Raw genomic sequence first — 24,818 nt, 5'->3', positions numbered from 1 at the left:
TGAAAAAGAACAAAGAATTGCAGTTTGATATAACTTCAACTGTTTTCAAAATAATATCTATAACAGTATTAATCTTTAACTTATCCTGGTTATTCTTAAACATTATTTTTAACGTTATAATCTTAGTATATATACGTGTACAAAAATCATACATTATTAATTGTATAATTCTTCCATTTATTTCAATTTCTTGGATTTATAATTGATCTTACGAACATTGATTATAACTTTATTTAAAACAATTTTGTTTTTGTTCTTTAAAGTTCTGATTATAATAGAAACACAGAAACAGTTAAACTATGGTTGAAATTAAGCAACATTGGTGAAACTAATTATAACCTTCATAAACATAGATTAACGGACTATAAATAAATCTTAACGGATGCAATGCATATATCCCAAGGCTTAATGTTATAGCTATCATGAGTATAATACATTTTGGATATTCTGCATGTGGAATGCTAAGCTCCACGCTCCACTTATTGATCGAACATGCTTTATTGAATTCTGATTTCGCACTCAAACAAAAAGAAGTATAAAATTATGTTCGATAATGCATAAATATTAGTTTCAATATAATTTACATTTATCAAAGCTGCAAGTTTATAAGTTGCAAGTAAAAGAATTATCTACAGGATAGTAGAAGTGGAATAATCTTTTACTCGTTTCGAGATGCAAGTTAAGACTCGTAGAATTCTCTAGAGAAATTGCATTCTATACATTCTATTCGAAAGCTTTTCTGTTTCAATGATTGTTCTACTTGTAACAAATTGAGCGCAAAGTCAAATTTGTGGTAACCCGATAACTCGAATCTACATTTGTGAACAAAACCTCGATCTCGCGACGGCAGTCTTTATAGAATTAAATGTTGAATGCATCAGATATGTATTTCGTAGGCAGAAACAGTTATATACATATATTTTACTTCTACATTAAATTATAGAATAAATTTGAAATGCGCAGCGCATCTCAAGTTTCTGTTCTGCATCTCATCTATTAATAAAATTGCAATTGACGAAAATAATCCGTATCTATCGTTAAAAGAATGAAACGAATTGAAATATTAATTAAAATACTAATTGAAATACCTATCACATTTTACAACAATAATAATAAAATTTGTTTGATAATAAACGAAGAACAGTTTTTATTACTATTTTGTTATAAATAACATAAAAATTATATTTATTAATAAATATTTTAAAATAGAATTTTTTTCTGATAAAAATAAAATTTTTGCACACACATCAAGAAATAAAATATCTATATTGTCTGACTGTCTGCCTGTCTGTATATGCGTGCGCGCGTGTATGCGTGTGTATGTGTGTAGCAGACAATGAAGTGTCTAGTTATAATAATCTAGTTAATCCCCTACGACAGCAAAATGTAGATTGAATTACACGAAGCCATAAAGAATGAACTCTAACATTAACGTGTTCAGAAACTGTAACAAAATATAAACTCTAATTATAAATTATATAAATAATCTAAACTAAGAAAATTTAAATATAAAAACGTAATGCTTGAACAATAAAAAATTTTAATAAAGCTCTCAATGTGAAATAAAAATTTAAATTTTAAACGGACTAGAAAAAACCGGACGCGGATGATAGTGCGTCAGTTTAAAGAAAAATTAATTTTTCGTTGAAATATTGATTAGTTATGCACAGGATACCAATTTTTCTTGATTCGATACTAAATAATTAAATTAAATTTCAATTCAAGATTTTTATTTTAATAAACCCTTCTAACCCCCCTATAGAAGTGTAGACGAGAAAAATATCGGAGCAAAGTTGCTAAATCGAGAAATGAACCCGCTGCACAATTAATCAGTTTCAACAAGAAATTAATTTTTTTTTAAACCAACGTAATATCATCCGTGTCTGATTCCTTCTAGTGAAAATTTAAATAACAATTAAAATTAGACATTTTACTGAATACATTAAACGTGTATGTACACTTAATTGCAATAATTAGATTATGACGCACATAGCATGGGTGTTGCTAACTGAAACATTTAATTTGCATTAGATAAAAATTACACAATTACTTTCCAAAATAAAATTAATATAAATATATAAGTTTATATTATATAATCTATCTTATATATTATTTAATAAGAAATTGCTTTTAACAAAATTTATTGACTTTTATATCAATATTAGAACAACACAAGCGCGCGCTACGCGCTTACCATTTTTCGATTTTATGTTAAAAAGAATAATATTTTTAAAAAATAATATAAAATTTGTTTAAACTCGATTAATATTTTTTCACAGAAATCAGCTGATTAAAGCGTTAATTTGCTAATTTAATTTTAAAATAATAATATATGTTATAAAAATTAAAATAGTAATATTTTATATTATTTGTTACAGGTAGCATTGCTGATAAGCTGCGCGCGAATTTGACTGCGAGATTTTCGAGTGTCGAATGGACTTTGATTCGTGCGATTATAGTTTTCGCATCGTTATTTCTCATTACGCAATGTACGCGAAATACGCGTGCGATTCACGCGTCGCGTCGGGAGTGCCGTGTAAAGTTTCGCGTGTCGGGAGTGCCTTATAAAGTGTCGGGCGATCGTAATTATTCGTGTTTTCGCGAGTGCTACGAAGGAGCAATGCCGGTCGACCAAGAGAGGAGGAGGAGGCCCAGGGAGGCATCAGGCGACAGCGGGGCAACTATAAGGTATGTAAAATACCTAAAAACTTTTTTTTTCTAAACTGCATTAAAATATTCGACCGTTTCTAGACTTTAAAAACATCCTGTACACACACATGCATATACATAATTTGAATATTTTGTTTTCAGATCAATGTGTGCTGTGTACTACAACTCCGCTATTGCATCGTATCGGTGAGTGAGAAATTGTTATTTTGATCGAGTTGAAAGTATTATAACATTCCTTTCTAAAAAAAGGCATGTTAAGCATGTTTTATAAGCGTAAATATTTCTGAGTATATATATATGTGTATATAAAGTTTGATACGCTTTTTAACATTCGATTGAAATGGATATTTCATAAATTCCGTTATATACATATACATCCATCATACATGCGCAACAAGAACTTTAAGAGATTTAAATGCAATTTTAATAAATATTCAGGAAAATTCTACATTGCCTGCTTGGCTTTTGTAGATGAGCAATGTAAAACTATATCAAATAACTAATAAATAAATAATTTACATTTTTATGTTTTTAAAAATCTATATTCAGATTTATGTAAGAAAAAATGTACAGATTTTTTTACATTATTTTAAATTCTCATTTGTTAGATATTTCACTGAATGCATTAAGAATGTACATTTGATTGCAGTAATTAGATTATGACGCATAGCGTGCGTGTTGCTAAATTAACTGACAAACATTTAACTTGATTAGGTAAATGGAAACGCACTGTAAGTGAAAACACTGCATAAATTTGTACTTACTATGCTAAAACATTGTTTGATCATACTTTGACAAAATATTATTCTATATACAAGCCATAAATTCTTATAAATCGATATAAAGTTCAAGAAAAAAATGTAGTTTTTATGAAACTTATTACAGATTAGATATGCATTTCTTGCGAAAGGAAACGTTTATTTATGACTTTTTCATTTTATTATTACATTTTATTTTGTTAACTTTATTTTATTATTGTTGCAAGTTTTGTATAGAAAATCTTGCAAAATGCTTAAATAAATTATTTATGTACCTATGCAGAATTTAAATTGTCGTAATGTTAAATTGCAAACTTATATATGACGAATTAAATAAAATTTTAGAAGTAGTATTCGCAATCGTTACAATGTTCACCGTCGTTTTCTTTTTAGTAAAACTTTAACGTGTCATTCAACGGATAAAATTTCATTAACTCAATGTCTCTCATCCATGTAATCACTTTCTTCGACCACGACAATGAATTAAATCAGAAAAGATTGCAGTTATTACAGCAATTATTTCAAAAAACAATATCTTTGAATTATATAAATATGCAAATATGCAATTTTGAATATAAAGTATTTATACATATACATATATGCAAATATATATATAAATATTGTTCCTGTAGCAAACAAATTTTAAAATAATTAAAAATAATTTTGAAAGTTAATTTTTGCTTTTTATATCAATCAAAATAGTACAATTTATATTTTTTAAAATTTGCAGTTATAATTGAATAAATTATAAAAATGTGCATAAGCTTCTAAAAACATGCATTAATTGTCAATAATAATATATTTAAAAAAACTGAATAATTATTAACGTGTGCGCATAATTTAAATCTATAAATAATAAGATAAACGATTTGCATGTTTATTAATATGCTTTTTGAATAAACCATAAAAAAACCTTCGATTGTAACAAAATATTCTAAAATAAATTGTTAGTTTAGTCGACAAAGTAGAAACATACTATTCGATCACAATTATCTCGTTAATATGATGTAATACCACTCTGTAATATCATATCTGTTTGAAATTCTATAAGTAATATAACTCTACGAAATTCTATCAAAGAAGAGATCCGTATATAACTATTCGTACTACTCGAGAAAGATAAAATGCATACAGTTAGAAGAATTATTAACAGTATATTATTTTCAAAATTGATGCGGTAAAAAAATATCCGATTTTACTTCCTCGTGTCTTTAATACGAGCCTTTGCTTATAAATCACAAGTGTTTCGTTGCGAAAATCAATATCGAAATGAATTTCAATCTAACCTCCCTGGGATATCTTATAAATTTCATAACGTATAATTGAGAATATATCAAATTTATATAAAAGAAATTATCTTACGTGTTGCTTCCAAAATAAATTTATATTATATTTTAAGAAAATATTTATAGAAGTTTAAATGTCATATCATATCAAATCATATGTATAATTCTAATATAGCACAATTTATGTTAGATTTATAAAGGTCTCTTTTTTAGAAATCTATAATTCACGATAAAATTCAAGACAGAATTATATTTATAATTTTATGCATTATGTTTAATCTATCCTGATATATATTTTGATTTATTTGTATTTAAATATTTTCTACATTACATAACACATAAAATTTATAAATAAAATTCTGTCTTGAATTTTATTGAAAAATTATAAATTATCTAAAGAGGCTTTAGGTATGTTTTGTTAATAATATTGAATTATTCATTTCTTCTATTAAATAATTATTTATATAGAGTTTTATAAATTAATTATTTTTCAATTATATTTTAATTTTCTGATTATAGAGGGAAAAATTGTTTTGAATAGTAATAGCCAATTTAATAAAAATAAAATCAATGAAATAATAAAAAATACAATTAAAATGAATACGTTATTGAAAAAACCAAAAAAAATATATATATAAAATAATTTTATTAACAAACTTGTTAACTGTTAATATTGAATAATTACGATTTCAAACAACAAGCAAACCTTAGCATAATATCGTACTGTGATAAGTTTAATGAAAAGCGTAAATAAAATTAGCATAATATCGTACTGTGATAAGTTTAATGAAAGGCGTAAGTAAAATTAACAATTTTGCATGTTTGTAGCAGAAAACATTTTTTTCGAGGGAAAAAGGCGTACTAAAACTTCTTTCCCATGGTAACTCTTCTGGTCATTACTTATCACGACAAAGCACATCTTGTCATTACAAATCCTATCTTTCGACATGGACAGAATCTAGGATCAACTTTTCTAAAGAAAATACGATCACTCGTAATAAAGCCAGATTCCCACAAAATTTTACGTCCATACTATTCTATGTCAAAGCATTTAATCCACTGAAGTTTTCTTACTTCTGATAGAAACTTTCTTGACCGCAATCGAAGGCCACACACAGCAAAAGTTTTTCACGAAAACCCTCTGAGATATCAAGAAGCACTCGAAATGATGCGTAAAACATCGCGGCTTTTTTAGTGGCAAAACTCTTGCTCATAAATATTGTTTCTTTTTGTTCCTTTTTTGAGAATATATTATTTTTGTATATGTACGGAAAATAATGTGATATTGATGCATCGCGTAACCTAATGCTTACTAATGCTTATTTTCCTATTTTTTTTATATAATGTATAATGCATAGATTTGATAGTATGCTTTACAATAAATTTGATAATACGCTTTACAGCAAATTGCAATTTGAGAATTCAAATTGAGACATCAAATTGTAGAATTTAAAATGTCTTATGTTAATTATATAATATATAATGTTAGAATCATAATATGTATATAATATGTTGTAATCACGTTGAGAAGTTTTAAATTTTTCATAATTTGTTATCATAAAGTCCTACTTTGAGTCTAATTTGTTATCTGATACGAAGTTAAGAACAATTACGAGCAAAAGAGAAGATGTATAGGATATTATATAGGAACTCTTTGATTTTTTATCAATATTAATATTTTTTTTACATTCCCTTTGAATTTACTTTGTATTCTTATTTTAATCATTATGTAACGATACTTAAGTACTTTATCAATATAACCAATCAAACTAATTAAAAAATTATTTAAATATTTAAACAAAAGATAAGTCAATATTGTTGCAATATATTGTACTTTTTTTTAAAGAAAAAACATATTTGCATGTGATTGAATTTTTTAATGATCATTTGACATCAAATATCCTTATAAGTATTTATGCCCAGATGTTCTGCGCGTCACAAATATAAGACTACACAACAGATAAACCATAATCTTTAAATTTGTTTTCACCACATGGCGAGAAAAGTCGTTCTAATACCCAATGTTCGACTAATCAACATCGATCAACTTCACAAACTTTATGAGGGAAATACTTGGCTCGAGAAAAGTTTAACTGATAATTTTTCTCTTTATTGGAAAAATAACGGAAAAGTATTATATTTTTCCAATTTACGATTCTTCTTCAATACATGATTTTCAGATTTCAGAATATTATATAATATATTTGAGAAATAAATATATTATATATACTACAAATATAAATACTAATATTACAATATTTGTAGTATCAAAACAGATAATAAAATTAAAATTTATTGTTTACACACAAACAAATAATAATCAAAATATCACAAAATTATAAATATGTATTATAAAATATGTATTATTTTTTATGTAATAAATAAAAAACAAGATAAACCATCATTGCAGGTCCCTGTTAAGTAGAAAAACCATAACATAAAGTGAACAGTATTATCAAGTATTATCAACAAAATCTGATATCATATATGTTTAAATATTTATATTTTTATAATATGTATTATAGACTTTGTTAAGTAGAGAAACCAGCATAAAGCAGACAGTATCACAAAGTATTAAATCTAGTGTCAAATATGTTTAAATATTTATATTCCTTACGGTTTATCTCATTTTTTACTTATTATTACATGAAAGTTTATAATACATATTATGAGAAAATAAATATTTAACCATATATGGTATTAGATTTCATACTTGATGATACTGTCCGCTTTATGCTATGGTTTTTCTACTTAACAGGACCCTGCAATGACGGTTTATCTCATTTTTTACTTATCATTACACATAAAAATATATAAAAACATATTAACACACACACACACACACATACTACATAAAAATATACAATATTACGAGAATATAAATAATTAAACACATATGATATCAGATCTCATACTTGATGCTGTCCGCTTTATGCTATGGTTTCTCTACTTAACAGAAACCTGCAATGACGATTTAGCTAATTATTTATTTATTATTACATAAAAATATATAATACATATTATGGGAATATAAATATTTAACCATATATGGTATTAGATTTCATATTTGATGATACTGTCCGCTTTATGCTATGGTTTTTCTACTTAACAGAAACCTGCAATGATGGTTTATCTCATTTTTTACTTATCATTACACATAAAAATATATAAAATGATATTAAAATACTACATAAAAACATATTACGAGAATATAATAAATATTTAAACACATATGATATCAGATCTCATACTTTTGATGCTGTCCGCTTTTTGCTATGGTTTCTCTACTTAACAGAAACCTGCAATAACGATTTAGCTAATTTTTTTATTTATTATTACGTAAAAATTTATAAAACATATTATGGGAATATAAATATTTAAATACGTATGGTATTAGATTTCATACTTGATGATAGTGTCCGCTTTATGCTATAGTTTTTCTACTTAACAGGACCCTGCAATGACGGTTTATCTCATTTTTTACTTATTATTATATAAAAGTTTATAATACATATTATGGGAATATAAAAATTTAAACATATATAATATCACTAGCGGATCCTGACGTCGATAATGGGGGGGGGGGGGTGCAAAATTATTTTATTTAATATTTTTAGTTTAATGATTAGCTTTTATTCCAGGATCAACGACGTCGATAGCCTTTTAATGTTTGTTTTTCTTTATTTATATTCTTTAAACAAATTCAGCAAAACTGTTTTTTTTAATTTGCAAGGGGGAGGGGGTTTAACCCCCACCCCCAAGGATCCGTCAGTGTATATAAATATATATATATATATATATATATATATTATATAGATATAAGGAATTTCTCGTCTAATTATTTTCATGCAACGAAATTATCTCATCATTTCGTCCTATGTCTGACTTAATCTATACTTAATTCCTTAAATGCGTAATGAGTATAATTTCCAGTGTATCTTATACTTTTATATATATATATATATATAATATATATAAAAAATATATATATATATATAAAAGTATAAGATACACTGTAAATTATACTCATTACGCATTCAAGGAGTTAAGTTTAGATTAAGTCAGACATAGGACAAAATGATGAGATAATTTTGTTGCACGACAATAATTAGGCGAAATTCTTTACATCTATATAATATATACAATATGTATGTATAAGATACACTGTAAATTATACTCATTACGCATTCAAGAAATTAAGTTTAGATTAAGTCAGACATAGGATGAAATGATGAGATAATTTCATGCACGAAAATAATTAAGCAAAATTCTTTATATCTATATTATATATATATAAGTATAAGATATACTGTAAATTATACTCATTACGCATTCAAGGAGTTACGTTTAGATTAAGTCAGGCATAGGACGAATAATGAGATAATTTGGTTGTACAAAAATAATTAGGCAAAATTCTTTATATCTATATAATATATATATATATATATATATATATATAAAAGTATAAGATACACTGTAAATTATACTCATTACGCATTCAAGGAGTTAGGTATAGATTAAGTCAGACATAGGACGAAATGATGAGATAATTTCGTTGTACGAAAATAATTAGGCGAAATTCTTTGTATCTATATAATATATATTATATAGATATAAAGAATTTCACCTAATTATTTTTGTGCAATGAAATTATCTAATTATTTCGTCCTATGTCTGACTTAATCTATACTTAACTCCTTGAATGCGTAATGGGTATAATTTACAGTGTATCTTATACTTATATATATACACTAGCGGATCCTGCCGTCGATAGTTCTTTAATGTTTGTTTTTATTTATTTATATTTTTTAAACAAATTCAGCAAAACTGTTTCTTTTAATTTGCAAAGGGGGGTTTAACCCCCCCCCCCCCCCAGAATCCGCCAGTGTATGATATTATAGATTTCATACTTGATACTGTCCGCTTTATGCTATAGTTTTTCTACTTAACAGGACCCTGCGGTCCTGTAATAACGGTTTATCTCATTTTTTACTTATTATTACATAAAAGTTTATAATACATATTATGAGAATATAAATATTTAAACATACGATATTATAGATTTCATACTTTATGATACTGTCCGCTTTATGCTATGGTTTTTCTACTTATATATTCTAATATGTATTATTAAATAAAAACATAGAGAAAGCTTTACGCATAAAGTAAAATGGTGAAAAAGCAATGTGCACGTTTCTAATTTACATTTTTTTATTTAAAATATTTTTAAAAAATTCCAAATTTTATATTTAATAAAAATTCAAATTCAAAATTTTATGAAAAATAAACTTTTACCGATTCTCATTAAATTCATTACCAATTATCCTATGATGATACTCAATGTTTCTACACGCACATATACATATCAAATAATTCTAATTATTCGAAATATTATAAAATGACTAATAAATACGTATGTATGTAGTAAATATTAGAATATACATATATGGAATTAATGAGATGTCTTATTAATAGCACATTCTCTGATTAATAAGAGATCTTTTTTTATAAAAATGAAAAAGAAAAAATAATTTTTCACAAATTGAACTTTATCATATTAAAAGATTTACAAAAAATAAATTTCTTAATTTTATTATTATTTTCATGTGTAATTTACTTTAATAGAATTTTAATTTAAAATTTACAAGTTATAAATTACAGAGATATTTAATAAACAAAATTGCAAACTCAAAAAATGATAATCTTCTTTCTAAACATTTTTGCTAATGAAAAATCGGCTTCAAACTATCTAGAGAATCTGTTATTAAAGAGATGGTCTGGATGGATACGTTTTATGGTTGGACACCTTACACATACATGTGTACGTGCGCGCGCGTACTACGTTTAGCAGTATTTATTTTTATTATCTATATATATATAGCTTTAAAAGAAAGAGAGAGAGAGAGAGAGAGAGAGAGAGAGAGAGAGAGAGAGAGAGAGAGAGAGAGAGAGTAAATCAAAAGAATAAATAAATGTAAGCGTTCTACATTACAATACTTTAAGACAAAGTTTTACCGTCACATAAATCTTGCATGAACAATATTTATGCAATGATACATAATGATACATATATCGCATAGACTTTATTCGAACTTTTACAATATAAGTACATATATATATATATATATATATATATATATATATATATATTTGTTATTACAACTATATTGAAACGCTGCGCGTTATCTCTCTCGTAAGCGTACATGTATATGTACATACCTTTCAATTACTTTTATACAGATTCATGATAGCTTCTAAAGATTGCAAAAATACAACAAACAAAAAAACAAGCATCCGAAAGTGGTGTAATGCTTCCGTTCATTCAAATGCTAAACAGGTAGATATACGTGTAAATAATAAACGCTCGTAAACGTTTATACAATTCTCTCTTTGCGTCATCTAATTTCAAACGGAGAGAGAGTGAATTTTAATTGTACGGAAACTGCTGTAATTAGTACGTAGAAAATTTAATAGGTATATAGATATAATACATAAATTTATCGAATGCATATTTTACAAAATAGTTTAATTTGACTATTGATTTACTTTGTTACAATAAATAACTAAAAAATTTTTAAAAATATGTCGTTAAAACGCGATTTTATTTGTAGAACACCTTATATAGGATTTTATGGCCATCCCCACTGTTCACAGAGAATAAAAATAAACTGAATAAATTGCGTATCATTTTGTTATAAGGGAGAGATGTATACATATATAATTATATAAATAATTTATTTAGAAGATTTTATATAATATAATATGATATATTTGTAGTAAATATTATAGGCATGTATATATAGTAATAATATATTATTTATTACCAAATATAATCACCAAAGGTAAATCTTATACATAATTAAATACTTAATAAAAATATAAATTTGAATTTAAAGTATTACTTATTCTTATCAGCTATTATAATTAAATATTTGTCTTTAATTATTGTATTTCAATTATAAAAGTCAATATTTTATTAGTTAATGTATTACTCGTTGAATATTTCTAGAATTATGCGATTAGTATAAGAGACTATGGAATTGATAGCAATGTGATTAATAATAAAATACACATATAAACATTTATAAACATAAAAAGATTAAAAATTTACAAAATCAAAAATATCATTGTTATATCTAATTAGCTTATAAACGATATTTATATTTCTGCATTTTATAATTCTTCTCTGATATTTTATTGTTAATTCATTTCTATGTTTTCAAAACTTATCTCAATAATTATTTATATTTTAATATAATAATATTGATATTTTTATTAAGTGATTTTATTTATATTTTTAGTTTATTCATATACGAGTGAAATCAGTAAATAAGTCAAGATCAGATTAGCTGAGATATTTCAATATGCGTATTCATTAAGATATTTATTCAGGTAATCAGGTCGAACATAAAAACATAAATCCGAAACGTGGATTGCATAAGAATAAGATATTAGAGCCTGTTATCGATTCGCTACAACTGAAACAAATTGCTTCTGATTAAGGCTTGTTATAGCGAAACGTATAGCAATTGCATACATACATATAACAAAAAGCAAAAGAATAGTAATAATGAATAATTATTATAAATAATTAATGATAAATTTATATATATAATTATTTTTTTTTATAATTATTCCGAATTATTATAAAACTATTAATCGTGAAAAAAATTTTTTTATAAAATATCGTCCTATAACAATTTACAATATATGTCTCTCTTTATCTTATTATTTATTCTAACCTTATTATCAAAAGCGATAATTACTGTTAGGAAATTCTATCAAAAAATTAATTCATCAATTGATTTTATTAATAAACATGATGTTAAATACACACACACACATGTATGTATGTATGTATGTAATGTGTGTGAATGTGTATGCATAAATCTATTAACTAAAAACTGTTGATAGAAGTATAATTTTTAATTTTTTTAATGCTGTCAAAAACCAAAAATGAGATAAATTTATTATTATTATAATACATTTTTAAGTGTATATTTTCATTAGTGTCATTGCAAAAACATATAAATTTAGAAATATTTATCTATGTGTTAAAAATTATAAAAAATATAACATCATACGGGCACCATATTAATTGTAAAATATAAATTCGTGACAGCAATTACAAATCCTCTAATTGTATACATTATGATATTAACAAAATAATTTATATTAAAAAGAACTATATTTTTGACATCACATCTATATTTCCCACCACGTATGCTTACCTTACTCTTTTATCAATAGAATGCCTAAGCATCTCCCTCATATAAACTCAAGCTATGAATATACGTGCCTAGCTTAAGAATTCAACTCAATCATCTCTTAATTAATAATCTCTTGATTACGCAGTGAGTAATATTATTATATTAAAAAAGTGATATGTGGCTATTCTAAGCACTTGCATTAATGTAGATTCATTTTTAATTTCCTAATACGGAAAAAGCTTTTATAAAATGCCAATATATTATGTAAAATGCATATATTTCATATCCCAAAATATATAGTAACATAAATCAAGAATAGAAAAAAGATTTTTTTCAACGTAAGTTATGTGAATTATTTGAAATTTATTTTTATTTAATAAATAATAAAGCTTGGCTGAACTTTAATACTGTATATATTAAAATTTTATCTTTTATCTTATACCTTTATTTTATTGTTTATAATATACCATAATATTCATATTGCATATAATAATATTGTAATATTAAAAAAATATATATATATTGTATATACATATAGAGCTTAAATTCTATTAAAATATTTATCAAGCTTTAATTAACATTGAAACAAGATAAAAATAAAAATTTTTCGATCATGCATTTATTATTTAAAAAATTTAAATTATGAAATTGGGGTCATGACATAATATATCTACTAAGGATTTGTAACAAAATTAAAAAACTGTCAACTCTCAGATATATATATATATATATATATATATATATATATATATATATATATATATTCAACCTTAAATAAAAATCTTAATGTATTTAGTTTTATTTAATTTATATTTATCTTTTTCCTTAAAATTGATATATTGTAAATACGAATTATTAATTACAAGAAAAAATATACGATTTCTATTTATGATAAAGAAACTTGAATTTTATTCTAAAATAAGTTATATTTATAGGGACGCAAAGCTCTTACTAACGACACGGAAATTTCTCGTATATGCCGCAACACGTTCGCGCAATTTATTTTCTTACCAAGTACGATCCACATTACGATGATGTTCCCACCAGTTGCGATCAGCAATATCACCGCGAATATCAGCGACCAAAAGAGTTTTTGCCACCATGGTAGATCAAACGGCCGTTCTTGATTGACAAAAATACAGTCCGAGAGTGCCCCTTGCAGAATATCAGGTCGAGTTGATCTGTTCAACACGTCCTCGATAAAATGACGGAACTCGCTACGATTTAGTCTTAAAAGCTGCGTAATATTAAGCTCCAAGACCCATGCGCTGCAATTGTATACACGTTCTAGAGTCACGTTATTCATATTTATAAGGGTCGTCTTCAATGACCGTGTGATTCGGAGTGCTTTATTATTATATCACTCTGTGTTGAAGCTTCTTTCGAGTAGCACGTCGAATTGATTTATCAACTGTTACTGATTTTCTCCGACGTCACGTGCATGAATGATGATTATCATTATAGTGGTTTAACATAGTTCATTCTTATTAGAAAAACGTGCATAACTTTATATGACTAAATACGAATTTACGGCTCTTAATCGAAAGTCTGATATAATTCGTTGTTTAGTCAGTATGACAGATATTAATTGTTTCCCGATAAATAAAGTTATTGTTTAAGTTTTCCAAACATATATATATTATTCGCGTCATTTCTCGATTGATCTTTTTACTCAATTATGTTCCTTTAAATTTATTACTGTTCATCTGGGAGTATATAATAATATGATTGTCTTCAAAGTCGAAATAAACGCTGCTCGTAATAATCGTATTATATATCACTTTATCTTAGAGATAACTTCGGATAACTAGTTTATAAAGCTAATTGTTTTAAAATCTATTTTATGTAAATCGAAGCTAAGAAATTTATTTTATCTTCACATAAATTTTCTTGAGTAAATTAACTTCTTGTAAGAATCTTTTAGTCAGATAAAAATTTTACAGTTTTTTCACTCTGTATTAATTCCACCAGTTTAATTATATCGAATTAATTATTATATTATTTATATAACGTGGTTTTATTTTATATATTATAAATATTTACCATTTATTATTAAATTTTAAGATAAATACACCAATTAAACTGTGAAACATCTTTACAAAACACAAATGGCTGCACACTAAACTTTTCCGTAAGATTTCTTCCCGTCATTAAACTGTGCTTCGCATTTACTGTACACTTTAACTTTATTATTGACCAATTCATTTCTCTCTCTTCGTAATCGGTCGATGGAAATTGTAAATTGTTGACGTAAAAAATCGTTTCAAAGTTATTGTCCCTGACAATAATAAAATCCGAAATTTGTCATGTTGCATCCGAGATCTTAATGACACATGTTTATATGTTTGTCGAATATTGATTTTTTGTCGATCAATCCCCATCATTTATTGACTCGCGATTTATCGATCAAGTTATTAATCACTGTCATAATATCAGTGATAGTATTGTTAAAGGATCGAAACCTTGGCATGCGTGTGTCTCACTATTTACGTCACACGAAAGATAGATCAAATCGTAGAGAATGAGAGAGAGACTAGCCGGTGAGGGTACCGTACCGAAGAACCCCGTCGGCGAAACTGAACGCTTCTCAAAAGCGTGTTCATTCAACGATGCGTGCGCACCATGCTCACCCTCACACCCCTTTCCTTCGTCACCTACCCGGTCGAGACTTCCACTTGGGCACAAGTGTCAGCTGATGGGAAAATACACGAGTGCTTGCGCCGATTTGAGCCAGATATCATCACATTCGCCGATTTATGATAGCTTCTTCAGGATAAAAGCTGAGAGATTTACACTACGTGCAGTGAGATATTTCTCAGACGTAACAGATGTTTTGCATGTAGATATGCATCAAAAGATCTTCTATAAGGGATCTTTCATAAGGTTTAACGTAGATTGTGATCTCGTATTGTTAAAAATACGTTTTACCATTAATCAGATTATTTTTCAATTTACTTTATATTATTTTATTATAAAAAGCTACATTCTAAATTTAAAAAAAATTACTGACAGTTTCAATAAAGCAAAGTAAAAATATGAAATCTGATATTATTTTTAATATGAAAATATTCTATTATATATATATATATACATAAAATAGCTTATATTTTACAGAATTATTTAATTGATAAACTTAAACTGTTATAATCACATGCAAAAGTAAAAGAATATATAATATTACGCGTGATATTTTTATTCATCCTTATGAAAATTCGCGTCAAACGTCTATGCGTTCTAAATGTTGTGATTCAAGAAGCCACTTTTAGAAAGTACACAAACATTTGCCTTGCTGACGCAGTTTCTCGTTGCCGAGGTCGTGAAGCATAAGTAGGGATAGTAGGTAAGGAATATATTTCCCAGCTCGAGCATAATGATAACGTGTAAGCTATTGTGAAAAAAATGCTTTGCGCGCGAGAAAAATGTTAGGCAGTAAGTTATATCGTTTCGCCAAAACCTTTTTCTTTGCTATTCTTATTTTATGGTTTATAACGTAGGATTTTTCATGATGCTTTTTTATAGAACTGTACTTTGCGACGTTGATAAAACTTTATTTCTCGCATCTACTTAACATCCGAGCAATCTCCGCACTGACAATTTATGATGGAAAATGTTTACTTATCCGGGCGAATAAATATGATAGTAATCGCAATCGTAATTTCTTCTAAAACGATGGAATTGTAAAGTTATATACCCACGCTTGTTATTGTATAAAATAGCAAAACCCACGCACATCTAACTACGTACAAGTTTGCGACGTCAGTTCTACACAATCATTCGCAGCAAGTTTAAACTACGTTATCTTTTTCGCATAAAGCAATAAAAACACTATATATATATATACATATATATATATATATTTGTAAGGTAATAAAATATTATTGTTTTATCTCTATTGTAAGGTAATAAAAACTTATTATATGCAGATCGTAGTTAACTAACTGTACAATATGTAATAGTGCGTTGTTATAGTTATAACTATAACAACGCACTATTACATATTGTCTACATTGTTATTATAGTAAATACGTTGCATCTAAAAAATGATAAAAAATTATTTACATAAGTAATGTAATATATTTCTAATATTTTTAAATTTATAAACATATGACATTGTATATACTTAATATCATATAAATTTTTTAATTAATCTAATTATATTTTTTAATATTTTACTGTGCAGTATTTTTTATAACTTTTTTAAAGATAAGTTTATGATAGACCTCTTATATAAAAAATATACGTTCGTAATTCTTCTACTTACATATTGTTTTTAATTAAAATTTTTGAAGAATAATAAAAATTATAGTCCTTAAAACGCATTTCTTTTAATCGTTATTACGAATAAAAGCAGTATTGTGTTTAAGTCGAGCTTATTGCATCTGTAGAAAAGCTGGAAGTTTGCAGCTTTAATTGAATAAAGAAAAAAAATACTCTTCTCATCAGTTCATAATGTTCATATCCGAATGTTGAAATGAAAATATGGAAACGTATTTTTCTATGATTGATTTCAAGTAATTTATCACAGAAGATACAAAGATCTTCGGAAAATTTTTGTAAATATCTTGAAGAAGCAGACTCGCACGAATAGCATTAAATATTGACTATTATTCAAATCTGGACAAATAGTCAATATCTCTAATAGTATTGACGATAAATACGCGTGACAGAGATGCGCTATTAATCTTTCAGATTGAATGGAAAGATAAATGAATTCATATTTAGCTTTCATATTTCACAATCAGAGGAAAAATAAATAAATTTAATCGTTCTCACAGTTTAGGGAACACCGACAGGGACTACCGATTGAAATGATTAAAATTACATTACAAGTTAAAATTTTTAATCGTTAATCAGAATATTCTTGTTTTTTTTTCTTTTTTTTAAATTATTACATGTGATCAATAGTTATTTAACTATTTAAAATAATATAAATTAAAAGATATATATATCAATTAATTATTCTTTATAATATGTATACACAGTTTTATACATAAATATATTGGATAAATGTTAAATAATATTATATAAATATGAATAAACATATATATATATATATTTACATTTATATAGAAATATATTTATATAATTTTTATATATATACGTATATTTTTTGTATATATCATGTGGATTACAAATTAAACACATTATCTTGCAAGCATATCATACACAGATATAAAGAAAATGTGTTCATTTTTTACAGAATATTTATAACATACATAAGTTAGAAGAAAAGGATTTCTTAAGCTCGTTGGTATAAGCTTATAAGCACAACTCATTATTTATGCTAGTTGAGAACAAATATGGGACAAACGAAAAAAATGGTGTCCAATTATAAGATACTTATATCTAATTTATTTACACAAACATTAAATTTTTTTAATTTTAACATTATATACTATATTTATACTAAATCCACACGCGTAAATATAATTAAATTAGGTAAATATAAATAATGTTCAAAATAACATATAAACTTTGATCTATATAATTTATAGAAATTATTGCTTAAATATTATAAATATTTTTAATTAAATATATATTAAAAGAATGCAAAAATATTTTTACATCTATGTTTAATAATAAAATTTTAATTTAATATTTCCAATTATATATTATTAATTTTTAAAATGTAATTTCTCGTGCTATTTTACGTTTATAAAATATAGATAAAGTTATATTTTTAGTTCATAGCACTTCAGTAAATCTCATTCGTAATTTATTTACAAAGAATTAGATAATTCAAATAAATGTAATCTTTAAAGATCGAAATTCTGCTGAAAAAATTATCTTGCAAATTATTTTGCGAGAGAAATTATTCTGATCCAATGCAATCATATTCTTTTTCATATTTTCAACGACAAAATGAAGTTTACGTTCATTTGAATTATCCAATTCTTTGCAAATAAATTACGAATGAGATTTGTTGAAATGCTATGGTTTAAAAATATGCCTTTGTCATATTTTCCACATTTGTTACAAATAAAATGATAGAATTTAATGAATTTGTTTGATTTATTTATTAATTCTAATTTTTAGGCTTTTAAGAAATTTATTTATGGGTTTATATATTATTTTCTACAGTTTTATCATCCAACTCTGCCATAGAATATAATATATAATATTTAACGAAGACTTTTTTATTAAATTAGATTTTATATTTTTCTGCCATCAAAAAAACATAGCTTTTTACAAATTTCATTGAAAAATAAATAATATACCAGGAGTTGGAACATTATGTATATGTATGATATTATTATTCGCCAAGCACCCCTTCGGAGAATACATAAATGTTTGTTGAAAGCCTCCTAGGCTATGGCAAAATATCAATGTTTCTCGTTTCAAGCTAAATACACAACGCATGGGATATTTTGCACGGAAAATATTATAAACAAAAGAAAAGAAAAGTTATTTTTTAAATTAATCACTTTCGACAGAATTATATAGTACAGTTGTAGTGAATAAAAAACATTGAGCATTCCAATCTGATGTTCTCATTTTTATATTATATCATTTAAGTATCTATTCTATTATACATAATTATGAGTAAAGCGAAAAATAAATATAAATTTTAAATGATGAATATATAGGCATGATTTGAAACAAATAATTTGTGGACATTGGCATAAACAAATTTTTGAATGATAAATCCTGGCACACAATCAAAATTTAATGCAAAAATAGTTTAAAAGTTATTTTAAAAGGCTGTATATCAAGTTTTACAATTTATTAATTATCATATTTTATTTAATTTTACAATATATTTGAGAGTTTTCTTTTGTATCAAGAAGCAAAATTTTATCGTATATATGATTTTAGTAAAAATATCTCTATGCAAGTAATGTATATTTAATAAAAAAACAAGCATTTTGTTTAAGTAAAGCTTAGAGATTAAACATAAGTTTAATTCAAGTTTGTTCTTAGAGAAAAAGCAAGTTTAAATCAATTTACTAATCAATCCTCAAATAAAAAAATAAATATAATAATAAAAGAATGTTCTCTTTTTAAAATACTCTTTTATAATTTAAACAAATAATGATATAAGCAAATCTAGTTTAGACTTATATGTAAAATCAATAGCATTATTATTTGTGCTGTCTTATCATTTGTTTCATATAATTATTATATTCCACATTTCTTTATATATATAATTATATATTTTACACAATATTAATAATATATAATTATTTTAATATTAATAAAGAAAAAATATAAGATTAACAAGTGTACTATTTAAAAATGCTTTAAATACGAAATATCTTAAATAATAGTTTTTAACGCTGACTTTTAGGTAAATATAAATAAGCAATAAAAATATTATTTATAATTTTCAAATTATTAATAATATTTCAACAGTTTTCATTACGTAATTGCTATTTTATTAGATACATCAAATTATATATCGTTGGACAGCGAATTTGCGATATCTCTATATGTGAGATTTCACCTAAATTCGATCTTTTCCATGAATGCTGTTTTAAACATCTTGTGGTTTCTATTCATTTCAGTACACGTAGAGCTAGGTATAATCAGACTAGTGTGTAATAAAATTATTTGCCATTGATTTTAGTCAATTTAGTGAATTTTCACATACAAATGTCCTAATTACAAACACAAAGCTAAGTTAAAATGATGTAAAGAAAATTAAAACAATCCATCGAAAAGTACGTGTAATTAATAATGGAATACAAACGATTTTATTATGATATATTAATACAATAAAATTAAATATATATATAAGTAATTATTGCAATGTTGTTAAATCTGTAATGTTTTAATAAGATATTATATATACATATCACACATACATTATTGTAAAGCTTTCAACAATGCTTTGTAATATCGTTAACCTGATATTTCTATATTTGTACTAAATTTCTGTGAATCATACAACAAAATAACTCTGAAAAGACATAAATAAAAAATCGATCAAATTTGATTAGCAAATTAATTGTTAACAATTTTAGATTCTACTAGAATGCTTAATAAAGCTTAGTTATAATGCCATCTAAGTTCTTAATTAGAATTTAACATCAACGAGATATGTACTGATTAACGAACAACAGCTTATAAGAGATCTGTGAAGACTAAATATTTTTTTCCAACATTCTGGCGCAAGCTTGTTCTATTATTATTACTTTGATTGAACATAAATTATAAATTATAAATTAAAATTATAAGTATAACACAAATTATAAATTAAAATATATAAAAAATATTATGTTTAGCAATTATTTTTATATATACATATAATCATAATTATATAATCATAATAATCTAAACATGCATAATGGATATAAACCTTGTTGATTCTTAACTACATTATTGATTAAACGGGTTATCATCAGTTGAACAAGTCTCATTTTGAATATAATTAGTTTTTATAAAGTTAGAGTTATTACAATTATCTCAGCAGTATTTTAATCAGATCAAATTATCTTACGAATAAAAAAAAGCTCTTATATTTTACATATATATTTTATTTTTTTTATATTAATTTTTTATTATAAAAATGTAAAGTATACAGATGGATATAGAAAATTATTTTATTGATTTGTGACATTATAATTTTATTTGCAACTTGTAACTCACCTGTTTGTTAATTAAAATCCTTTGCACATTTTTTGCATTAACAACCGAAATTTGATATGTGGCATCCAATCAATAATACCTATACGTACTAATCATCAAAAGGAATAGGATACCACATAGTGGTATCGAATAACTGATCAACAAAACCTTACACTCCCCCCCTTTCCCTGTTCTGATAAATATCTATCTACAATATGCTTTTATATAATTAACAGATTATTTTAATTAACATTTTCTTTTAAACATTATTAAATTATTAAAATTCAAATAGATGTATTACATGTATAAGTTGATGCAGTTCCGGTCAGATGTCACCACTTTTATCATTCTTGCTTAAAGTTGCAGAATCTTGTATAAACAATTATTATCTCTATCGTTTCAAACTTGTGTTCTGATTAAGACTAAACTATAAATAAAATTTAAATATATTAATGATGTATTACTTCCCACGATATAACGCAATAATATATTGAGTATATTTGTTAAAGTGTTAAGTAAATTTTATTATTGTATTATTAATACTATAGTTTTTTATAAATTTTGAATTACTATTATATTTATCATTATCAATGTTAACTGGAAAAATGTAAACTAGATTTTATGTTTACATTATTTTATTAAATATATAATTATTTTTTTAAAAGGAGAAAAATTGAGAGAAAGAAGGTTTACTATTTAGGTACACCGCATAGTTTCACTTTATTATATAGTCATTTTTACTTACAGGTTCAATAATTATCATTTATACTTCAGGATGCGCATCATTACACTTATGTGTATTTTTGTGCATGGCTTGCACATAGATCCAAATAAAAACCGATTATTATTTGATAACATCTACATATGTCACAACTTTATTCGATCTTTTTATTCACATATGCTTTAATTAAAATTGCCAATTTGCATTATAGACATTCGACATTATGCGTATCGATCACATATTCACAATCAGAACATACCGCATTATTCTAAAAGTAGATTATAAAGCATTTTTACGTAATTAGCACAACATACATTATATTGCTTATAAACTATAAATATATAATATGTATATAAGAAATAAAAAGAATGACAAAAATAATAAAGTAAACGAAAATCAAATGTATATAAATTTCGATCACAATATTAGCTTTTCTAAAGGATTTTTTAAAAAAGATTCTTAAAAGATTTTAAAGAATTCTTAAAATCAAAATTATTGGACAAACAAGCTGTATTGTCTATGATTTAATAGCAAATATATTCTTAATTTGATCTCGCGCTGTTTTTTTATTTGAATAGCTGTTTATGAAATAGTACTATATAATAATATCAAATTAATTTTGTGTTTACGTTATCATTTACATTACAGGATGTTATAATTGTGAGATATTAGAAACAAATGTTCCAAATACTCAATCTATCATTTAATTGCATTAATCTATTATTATTCTATTAATTAATCTATTAATATTCTTGTATTTCTAAATATTTTTTAATTTTAACAAAATTATTTTCACGAAACGCGCAAGAAATTTGAGGCACATTTCGATATAATCTAGGCAAATGAAACAACTGCGAAAATTAACAAGACTTATTTCTCATTATATACGAGTGTTGTTTACAGAGATATCGCTATTTGAATTTTTCACGATGGAATTAAATTGAAATTGATCGAGCATAAAATGTACATTATTCATGCATTTTCCGATTGGTCGCGCACAATTTTGATGATCATTCGTTTCATGAATCTACAACGAACAATCTACAGTAAAAGCTTGACCGCGAAAAGGAAATATAATGCGCGAATATATTTTCTTCGCGATATCGATGATCTAGACAATATTACGCTTTTTATACGGTTTTACATAGGCTTTATACGGTTATTTTTATTACTTGCGCTTCTTTTAATCGTGCTAATGCCTAGAGCTAATTATATTTCTTCGCTAGATATTGCACCGTCTACCGGTCTTCCTTCTCTTTTTAGCGCTACAGCCTTTACTGTCTACTCATCATCACGCTACGTATATATGTATACACGCTACACACAATACAGCGTTCGCTTATATATTAACTTAATTTTTTTTATTTTTCTACAAAGTCTGTTATCTCTGTACAATAAGCGCACCGTTATTTGTGCCCGCACACTTATCATTTATTTCAATTAAGATCTACATATCATAAGAAAAATTTACTATATGTAGCTGCGACGTATGGTTTATTCCTTCTCGACTAGTTAAGCTGATCTTTGGACTTAAGCCTTTAAACGGCGACATATCATTTATATCATCGCATCGAAGAATCCAGCGTTCAGAAATATTTCGATACAAGTTGATCTTTTTAGTGACAAAATACATACACGCACACGCATGCACCATAATAATTATTTACGTTACATTCTATTACTAATCGTAATAGCGCCAACAATTGCGCTCTAAAATAGCAAAGACGTACCGCGAAATAATTTTTTTCGGGATTAATTATTATCATATTAACGGTCTTTCTTTTGCAAGAAATTTCACTCGCGTATTATCCTATTCTTTGCACGTATCATCATGTGTTGCAAAATTAAGAGTGACATATGAGTGTAGCAATGAGCATACAAAAACATTTTTTAATGAAAAACATAATGCAAACATATTGCTAATTTACACAAAATGTATCTTACGCGAATAAATAATTTATATGTCGGGGCATAATTAAATTAGATTGAGATGCCCTATTAATATTCTCGCGGATGAATAAGATATTTTGATTATAGGTTTGTCATTTTGATGTTAAAATGATTTCAATATCTATCATATATATTTGTAAATATGATAGATATATTTGCATAATGAGAAAACATAGTAACTCTCACTATTGGCAGTGAATTTCGGAAGATATCCAAAGTGCCAAAATGTCCCCGTGGCGATACCAAAGTGTCAGACTTTGTGCAATGTAAATATAAAATCTCATTACTTTGGGACACTCTGTACTTTTTATGGAAGAACATGCGCAACTTTTAACGATAAGATGCTGCAGCAGAAATATTAATGACGAGCGAAATAATATTGCATGCGCGTATGAAATTATATAAAAGTAAAAAAAAAACTATAGAATAGAGTTTGTAATATAATAAAAAAAATCATCTGTGAAAATTATTTCCAATCAATCGACAACTAAAAACTATATTGGTTTATTGGACGCGTTTTCGATTTAGATGAAACACAGAAATAGGAATACAAGAAAATAACGCATTTCTCAAAGATCGACACGAGCACAAAGTCAACGTGATATTTAATTAAGTATCTCTTCTATTCGGTTTTAGCATATATAACAAGAGTCTC

The 24,818-nt window shown here is 25.4% G+C and overlaps 1 protein-coding gene and 1 long non-coding RNA gene across 2 annotated transcripts in view; one reads left to right on the top strand and one right to left on the bottom strand.

Annotated features, from left to right (window-relative positions):
- The window catches only part of LOC145933871 (uncharacterized), a 46,176-nt gene extending 43,677 nt beyond the window's left edge, over positions 1-2,499 (top strand). Inside the window, exon 5 of the long non-coding RNA XR_014424936.1 lies at positions 2,379-2,499. This is a non-coding gene — a long non-coding RNA (uncharacterized LOC145933871). The remainder of the gene's footprint in view (positions 1-2,378) is intronic.
- Positions 1-15,482, bottom strand: part of LOC145933870 (tachykinin-like peptides receptor 86C) — a 46,452-nt gene extending 30,970 nt beyond the window's left edge. The window contains exon 1 of the mRNA XM_083033882.1: positions 13,936-15,482. Within this exon, the coding sequence (XP_082890008.1) occupies positions 13,936-14,230 (295 nt within the window). The 5' untranslated portion in view covers positions 14,231-15,482. The remainder of the gene's footprint in view (positions 1-13,935) is intronic.
- Between the last annotated feature and the right edge of the window lie 9,336 nt (positions 15,483-24,818).

This window comes from Prenolepis imparis, unplaced genomic scaffold (genome assembly GCF_030444845.1).
Source record: "Prenolepis imparis isolate NDT839.2.m4 unplaced genomic scaffold, iyPreImpa1.0 SCAF_3, whole genome shotgun sequence".
Lineage (NCBI taxonomy): Eukaryota > Metazoa > Arthropoda > Insecta > Hymenoptera > Formicidae > Prenolepis > Prenolepis imparis.
The sequence above is the reverse complement of the archived record's forward strand: the minus strand, read 5'-3'. Positions and strand labels throughout refer to the sequence as shown.